At 37.7% G+C, this 9153-nt stretch overlaps 1 protein-coding gene across 1 annotated transcript; it reads right to left on the minus strand.

Annotated features, from left to right (window-relative positions):
- Positions 1-4605: 4605 nt before the first annotated feature.
- On the minus strand, positions 4606-5223 carry LOC113311580 (uncharacterized mitochondrial protein AtMg00810-like). The gene has a single exon (XM_026560406.1). It carries the CDS (start codon positions 5221-5223, stop codon positions 4606-4608), a length of 618 nt encoding a protein of 205 aa, XP_026416191.1.
- Positions 5224-9153: the final 3930 nt, after the last annotated feature.

Here is a 9153-nt window from a genome sequence, read left to right on the forward strand (position 1 = left end):
CACTTATATGTTTTTATTTTTACTTCTTTTCTTATGATTGCTTCGGAGAATCAAGTTATTAGGAGTTATAGGACATACAAAAAAATTTAGTCTGAGTTTCTTTCGCCAAACTTCTCAATTTTCGTTAGCTTTAGCTGAGAGGTGAAATAACGTAGTTAAATTTTCAGGTAATCCTCATGTATCACTCATTTTTACCATCAATCAATCCCCTTTCAGGTAATCCTCGTGTATCACTCATTTTTACCATCAATCAATCCCCTTATGATAATTTAACACAAAATTGGTCAATTAACCCAATAACGATAATTTCTGGGTGAAAAAGACATGTAAAATTTGATACTGTTTAAATGGACGAAAATATAAAAATAGCCAGGATGTAAACAGTTTCATCCTACCCATTTTCAAATAGTTTTTCTTATTTTTAATTTACATCAGGATGCATCCAGTTTCATCCTCAATATTTTTTAAGTTTAAGCTAGGATGAATCCAATTTCATTCTTGCTATTTTCTTGGTATCAATTTCACTCATAATAATTTTTACTCGTCCATTAGAACCATGCTTTCAAAAAAATTGGACAAATGACCCATTTTCCGTTAATTTAAGTTATCACAAAGATCGGGACTTATAGTTCTTTAACTTTATCGAGTAAAAATAAATAAAGAACTTGAAAATGATTTACTAGAGCCATTTACTACAGTGAGAAATTTATGAACTAATCGAACGATCTTATCGTATTACCATAAACATGGATGATTTACCAAACTTCAGGAGGGTGCATATAGGGTGCCGCTCCCAGCAAGCCAAGTAGTTTCAAAATTTTGAGCTTCTGATTGTAGGGATGTGTAATACCTGGAAAATGGGGCTTTGCCTTGTTACATTTTTTTCTTTTTAATACATTTCAACCTTTCTACTCAAATAAAAAAAATAAAAAAATTGAGCTCCAAAACTCGAAATTCTATCCACAAAACTCGTATTTTTCAACTCTATGTTACTGTCAACAGTCCCACATACAGAATGTACGATCAAATGTTGTAGTTGACCATTGGGTCGGATGATGACAACACTCTGTAATCTTACTATGTTATCACTAATTCTTCTCCTTAGCTAATAGACATTTGTAATCCAATCCAATTACGCCATTAGTACCTTTTAGAATTTAAGAAGTAGAGAGAGACAGAATTGGAGCTAGAGGTGTAAAAAGTGCCTGCCGGCACAACCCGACACACAAAGTCGCGTGCTTCACGTGCCATGTGCCGTGTTGTGCTGTGTCAACGATTTAAACTTGATGTGTCGTGCTGTGCTTTACTAGTCAAAAGCTCGGCACATCACAGCCCACGGGCACAACACACAAATAAACGTGCTGTGCCGTGCTGGGACACGTGTTATAAACAATTTGAAATCACTTAATGGTATACATTAAGTCGGACATTATCACGAGAATCTAAATAGATAACATATCATTTGAAATTATTTCAGAAATTATTTCAAGTAAAATTAACAAGTTATTCAATAAAAAGAAATATCCCATCAAATGTAAAATTGGATCATTGTCATGTAAATAGTGTTCTAGTCAAATATAACTAACGACATTATAACAACGATATTGAAATATATTTTCCAAATATTTAGGTATTATATGTGTTGTTATAGAAATAAGTCAGCACAAAATGTAAAAAACAAGCTAGAATAGTGACTCTTTTGTGAAATATACACAAAAATGTGATGTATTATGCCTTGTTATATGGTGTACTTGTGCGTGCTATGACGTGCTTTCTTAACGTGTTGTGCTGGGCCACGTGCTTATCCGTACCGCGTGCCGTGCTGTGCTATTATGCCGGTTAGACTAACCCAGCATAGGCCACGAAACTAACGTGCTGGGCTGGGATCTGATTTTAGCGTGCTGGGATGGGCTGTGCTCGTGCTGGCACAACCCAATTTACACCTCTAATTGGAACAGTAGCATAGAATATGAAACAAAAACATGATAATTTATGTTCACATGTCTTGAAATTGAAGTAGTTTTATTAGCTCCGTTGAGGTATAAAAACTAAACAATGAGGTGGTGTTTTCTTTGAACATTGGCATCTCTCTGAAGATAATAACCAAACAACTAATTCGCTCCGATGGAGACCTCGTCCATTCAATGCTTATCAGATATGGTATGTTTATGATTTATTATTACTATCCTTCGTATTGCTCTCTCTTTCTAGCTACTTTTTGTAGTAGAGGTGTAAAACGTGCCTGCCCAATACTGCCCGGCACACGGAGTCGCGTGCTTCACGTGCCATGTGATGTACTGTGCCAACGATTTAAACGTGCTGTGTCGTGCTGTGATTTATTAATCAAAAGCTAGGCACGACACAACACATCCCACGGGCATAACACACGAATAAACGTGCTGTGCCGTGCTGGCACATGTGTTATGAACAATTTGAAATCACTTAATGGTATACATTAAATCAGACATTATCACGAGAATCTAAATAGATAACATATCATTTGAAATTATTTCTAGTAAAATTAATAAGTTATTCAATAAAAAGAAATATCCTATCAAATGTAAAATTGGATCGTTGTCATGTAAAGTGATGTTCTAGTCAAATATAAGTAACGACATTATAACAACGATATCGAAATATATGTATTGTTATAGAAATAAGCCAGCATAAAATGTAAAAAATGAGCTAGACTAGTGACACTTTTGTGAAATATACACAAAATGTGATGTATTATGCCTTGTTATATGGTGTACTTGTGCGTGCTATGGCGTGCTTTCTTAATGTGCTGTGCTGGGCCACGTGCTTATCCGTACCGCGTGTCGTGCTATGCTATTGTGCCGGTTATACTAACCCAGCATAGCCCACGAAACTAACGTGCCGGGTCGTGCTGGGCTAAGTCACGTGCTGTGCTGGGATGGGCTCTGATTTTAGCGTGCTGGGCTGGGATGCTCGTGCTGGCACAACCCAATTTACACCTCTAATTGGAACAGTAGCGTAGAATAGGAAACAAAGACATGATAATTTATGTTCACATGTCTTGAAATTGAAGTAGTTTTATTAGCTCCGTTGAGGTATAAAGACCAAACAATGAGGTGGTTTTTTCTTTGATCATTGGCATTTCTCTGAAGATAAAAACCAAACAACTAATTCGTTCCGATGGAGATCTCGTCCATTCAGTTTTTATCAGATATGGGATGTTTATGATTTATTATTACTATCCTTCATATTGCTCGCTCTTTCTACCTACATTTTGTAGTAGAGGTGTAAAACGTGCCGGTCCAGTACTGCCCGGCACACGGAGTCGCGTGCTTCACGTGCCATGTGTCGTGTTGTACTGCGCCAACGATTTTAACGTGTTGTGCAGTGTTGTGCTTTACTAATCAAAAGCTAGGCACGACACAACACAGCCCACGGGAACAACACACGAATAAACGTGATGTGCCGTGCTGACACACATGTTATGAACAATTTGAAATCACTTAATGGTATACATTAAATCAGACATTATCACGAGAATCTAAATAGATAACATATCATTTGAAATTATTTCTAGTAAAATTAACAAGTTATTCAGTAAAAAGAAATATCCCATCAAATGTAAAATTGGATCGTTGTCATGTAAAATGATGTTCTAGTCAAATATAAGTAACGACATTATAACAGCGATATCGAAATATATTTTCCAAATATTTAGGTATATACGTGTTGTTATAGAAATAAGCCAGCATAAAATGCAAAAAATGAGCTAGACTAGTGACTCTTTTGTGAAATATACACAAACTGTGACGTATTATGCCTTGTTATATGGTGTACTTGTGCGTGCTATGACGTGATTTCTTAACGCGTTGTGCTGGATGGGCCACGTGCTTATCCGTGTCGCGTGCTGTGTTGTGCTATTGTGCCGATTAGGCTAACCCAGCACATCCCACAAAACTAACGTGTTGGGTCGTGCTGGGCTGGGTTGGGCTCAGATTTTAACGTGCTGGGCTGGGCTGTGCTCGTGTTGGCACAACCCAATTTACACCTCTACTTTGTAGGTAACATAACAATTCTTCTCATTAACTCAGAAAACAATCTTACAGAGTTAATGTAGCCGACGCGAGTTAATATACTCTACTGTTGACCAATCACAACCACAGAAATATTAACCACTAGAATACAAGCACACGTCCACAGATGACAGGCTGTTTACAGTTGGTGACAGTTTATAACAGAAAATAGAGTGTACACAAAGTGTAAGCTGTTACCCCCCCCCCCCCCCCCAAACTGAAGGCGTTGGAATTCTGACAGACTATAAACATTCAGTTTATCCTTTAACATGTGAAAGCGAGGACCCTGCATACCTTTAGTAAAGATGTCAGCCAACTGAGAAATGGTGAAGATATACACAAAACAAAGAGTCTTGGTCTGAACAAGCTCATGAACAAAATGAAAATCTAAAGCCATATGCTTCATCTTGCCGTGGAAAACAAGATTAGAAGCAAGATCCAGACTGTTGGTATTATCATAATGAATAGTAGGTGGTGAAGGAAGAAAAATGTATAAATTGTGCAAGAGATGACATAACCACACTACCTCAGCTGCAGTCTGAGCAAGAACACGATATTATGCCTCAGTACTTGAACACGCAACAGTGGTTTGTTTTTTAGCTGACCATGAGATGGGATTGTGACCAAAAAAGATGCAAAAACCACTAATGGAGCGTCTGTCATTTGGAGAACCGGCCCAATCTGTATCACTGAAGCCTTGCAAAGTAGACAAACCTTTGGAGAAGAATAAACCATGATCAATGGTGCCTTTTACATATCGTAAAATTCTCTTAGCAACACAAAAATGAGAAGTAATAGGCTGATGCATGAACTGGCACACCCGATTCACAACAAAGCTAATTTCTGTACGTGTCCAAGTAAGATACTGAAGAACACCTACAAGAGAGCGATATTCTGTAGGGTTCTCTAAGAGTTCTTCATCATTAGCACTAAGTTTGGTTGTTGCGGAAGAAGGAGGAGAACAACTCTTAGCACCCACCATTTGTGTTTTGTCCAGAAGATCCAATGCATATTTGGTTTGACACACAAAAAGACCACTAGAGTTGTGTTTCACCTCAAGACCCAGAAAAAAATGAAGTGGGCCAAGATTTTTTAGTGGAAATGAGCTGCTTAAAGTAGATATCAATTCCTTACAGTAAGAAGTAGAAGAGCCTGTAAGGACAATATCATCCATATACCAGAAAGATTGTGATGCAAGAACCAACCTTTTGAACAAATAGAGAAGGATCAGCAGCTGAAGCATGAAATACAAGAGAAAGAAGAATGGTGTGCAGCTTGTCGTATCAAGCACGAGGGGCTTGTTTAAGACCATAGAACGACTTGTGAAGCTTGCATACATAGTCAAGGTGCTCAGGATCTATAAATCCTTGAGGTTGAGTCATATAAACCTCTTCTTGAAGATCTCCATGAAGAAACGCATTGCTGACATCAAGTTGTTGAATGTTCCATTTGAAGTGAACTGCAAGTGAGAGAACAAGACGAAAAGTAGTAGGCTTTGCAACGAGGTTGAAGGTTTTATTGTAATCAAGGACTGGAAGTTGATGAAACCCCTTAGCTACCAATCTCGCCTTAAATTTGTCAAGTGAGCCATCAACATTTTGCTTAACTCGATAAATCCACTTACAACCAACTACATTCTGATCAGGAGAGGGAGGAACTTTTTTGGTCCATGTGCCATCTATAAGCAAATCATCATGTTCTTGAACCATTGCAACTTTCCATTTTGGATTTTTAACAGCTTGAGTAAAACATGTTGGTGTAATAGGAGCTGTGGAACTCAGATAAGCTGCAGGAAGAGGGTGTTTTGTAGCAAAATACATTTTTGGTTTATATATACCAGATTTACCCTTTGTTTACATTGGATGTGCATTCTGAATGGAAGCCAAAGGACCATCCTGAGGAGAATCAACAACTAAAGTAGGTGGAGGAATAAGCATTGAATCTTGCTGAACAACATGCAAGGAATCGGGCTGAGAAGAAGACACAGATTCACCCCGAAAAACAGCTGCAAAATATGAAATGGTGAAAACATCAGAAGCAATAGACAGTTGAGGAGTGGCAGAGAGCTTGTCATTGCAAAATGATTCAAAACTAAGTGTTGAAGGAATGGATGAAATAGACATGATAGTAGTGTAAGGAAATGAATCTTCATTAAATGTGACATGTCTAGAGACATAAACTCTTCTAGTAAGAGGGTTTAAGCATCTGTAACCCTTTTGTTCAGCACCATAACCAAAAAACACACAAGGAGAGCTTCTAGGAGACAATTTTGAAGATGAGTATCGTCTTAACCATCGGTAACAAGCACAACCAAAACTTCTGAGAAATGTGTAGTTTGGGCTTTTGTGAAAAAGTTGTTCAAAAGGAGAAGTAAAGTTAACACTTCTAACTGGTAGCCTATTTATTGTAAAGTTGGCTGTCATAAAAGCTTCAACCCAAAAAGAGTCAGGTAAACCAGCTTTGAGAAGAAAGTTCTGCCAATATCAAGTAAGTGCCTATATTTAGCTTCAACAACTCCATTCTGTTCTGAGGTGTATGGGCAAGTAAACTCATGTTGAATACCATGAGTAGTGGTAAAAGAAGCTAACTCATTGTTAACGAATTCACCACCCCCATCTGATCTGATAGTAATGATTTTGCAGCACAATATTTTAGATTTAAACTTGAAAAAGACAGTCTTAAAGTCAGATTTAGCAGTTAAGGGAAATAGCCAACAAAACTTAGAAAAATCATCCACTATGTTGACATAGTACAAGAAACCACTGTGAGACATAACAGGGGAAGGACCCCACAGATCCATATGAAGAAGTTTTAGTGGTTCGGAAGTACAACGAGTAGAAACACAAAATGGAAGTTTGTGAGATCTTCCTAAAAAAGCGTGGGACTAACTCCGAAATACTTTGCTAGAGAATCAACTAGATAGTAAAACTCAATCTAGATAAAAGTATCTCAAGGAGTTAATATCTCTCTTTTGATTTGATTTTTACTCAAGCTAAAATCAATAGCGAGTCTTTATCAAATACAAGGAATAACTTGGACGGTACCAAGGACCAATGTCCAAGTGTTAATCAATGAAATCAACAACCACAAGGTCGGATCTCTAATCGATTAAACTTTAACGCACGACCTATATTATTTCAATGATATAACAAATATAATGCGGAAAAGAAATAACACAGACACCACAAATTTTGTTAACGAGGAAACCGCAAATGCAGAAAAACCCCGGGACCTAGTCCAGATTGAATACACACTGTATTAAGCCGCTACAGACACTAGCCTACTCCAAGCTAACTTCGGACTGGACTATAGTTGAACCCCAATCAGTACCCCACCGATCCAAGGTACAATTGTACTCCTACGCCTATGATCCCAGCAGGATACAACACACTTGATTCCCTTAGCTGATCTCACCCACAACCAATAGTTGCTGCAACCCAAAATCGCAGACTTGATAATAAACAAATCTGTCTCACACAGAAAATTCTATCAAAGGATAAATCTTTCTCCCACAGAAAAACCTTAGGGTTTTAGTTCCGTCTTAAGATATGAAACCAAGGCGAACAGGAACCAATTGATAATACAGTCTTATATTCCCGAAGAACACCTAAATTAATCAATCACCTCTCAACAATCTTTCTTGACTACACAAGAGGATGTCGAGGAATCACAAACAGTGAGACGAAGATGTTTGTGACTTCTTTATCTTGCCTATCAGAGAACTCTCACGATCTCAAGCCAATCAATAGATTGTACTCGTACGATAGAAGATGCAAGATCAGTTCACACAACTACGATAAAAGTAGTATCGGTCTGGCTTCACAATCCCAATGAAGTCTTTAAGTCGTTAACCTGGTTTTAGAGAAGAAAACCAAAGGTTAGAGGAGAATCGACTCTAGCGAGCGCACTAGTATCACACAGATGTGTGGGGATTAGTTTTTCCCAATGCTATATGTCTTCTATATATAGTCTTCAAATCAGGGTTTTGCCTTAGTTACAAAGCAATCAATATTCACCGTTAGATGAAAACCTGATTTAGATTCAAGCTAATATTTCTCAACCGTTAGATCGAAAACTTAGCTTGTCACACACACTTGAGATATACGTTTACTGGGTTTGTGAAAACCGTGCCCAAATGTGTATGTGTATGTTGGTTCAACATAGTAACCCAAAAGGTTAACCATATGAGCATTTCATATTAACCTTGTTCTTCTTCACCATAACTAGTTCAATTGACTCAAATGAACTAGTTAGAGAGTTGTTCAATTGCTATGAGATCTTATGTAACTACACAAGACACAATTGAAACAAAGATGATTCAATTCGATTGAATCGGCTCATGAACTTTATAGACACGGTTTTCATACTGCATTCCTTAGTAATTTAAGTTTCATGTTCAGAGCACATCTTTAGATCATAACCCACTCAAGTACGCAAGCAAGTTCGCGGACTTAAGGCAACCGACAGAGTTTTCCAAACTCAGCAGAAAATCTCGGCAAGGAGACTTCCGCCATTTCGCGGACTAAACACGCAAACGAGTTTTTGAAAATCCCAGCATAAATTCTCGGTAAGAGAACTTCCGTCAGTTCGCGGACTTGGCAAAGCCAATTCCTCCGGTTTCTCTCAATCAACAAAGTTCGCAAACTTCAGATTAAGGAATATGACTTATGTACATATGTGTTACCACACAATGCTTATATCCATCATTGGTTATATATACCTAAACTTTCATTCCAACCATTGAAACATTCTTAGGACGTTATACAGTTGTTACACTATTTATCGTCAAAGCGATTTTCAAAGTGATTGAAACAATATGACTTTCGTCATTAGGTGAAGATAAACCCGATCAAAGCGAAACGCTTTACCAACACATGATTTCGAGATATAGATAGGCGAGATATACTCGGCTCGAAATATCAAATGTGTATGATCCAGTCTATATGGCATACGACTTTTGTCTTATAAGAAGTAGGAGATAGAATAGATAGACTTTTGAGTGATAGATAAGTTCAAGTCTCCACATACCTTTTTGTTGATGAAGTTCCACGGTTCCTTGAGTAGATATTCGTCGTTGTATGATGAATCACCATGAAGTCCTTGA

The sequence above is a fragment of the Papaver somniferum genome, chromosome 9, assembly GCF_003573695.1.
Source record: "Papaver somniferum cultivar HN1 chromosome 9, ASM357369v1, whole genome shotgun sequence".
Taxonomy (NCBI): domain Eukaryota; kingdom Viridiplantae; phylum Streptophyta; class Magnoliopsida; order Ranunculales; family Papaveraceae; genus Papaver; species Papaver somniferum.

Bases quoted from the DNA above. Each gene is read 5' to 3' on its own strand.
- LOC113311580 (XM_026560406.1), bottom strand. From the start codon at position 5,223: ATGGATGATATTGTCCTTACAGGCTCTTCTACTTCTTACTGTAAGGAA.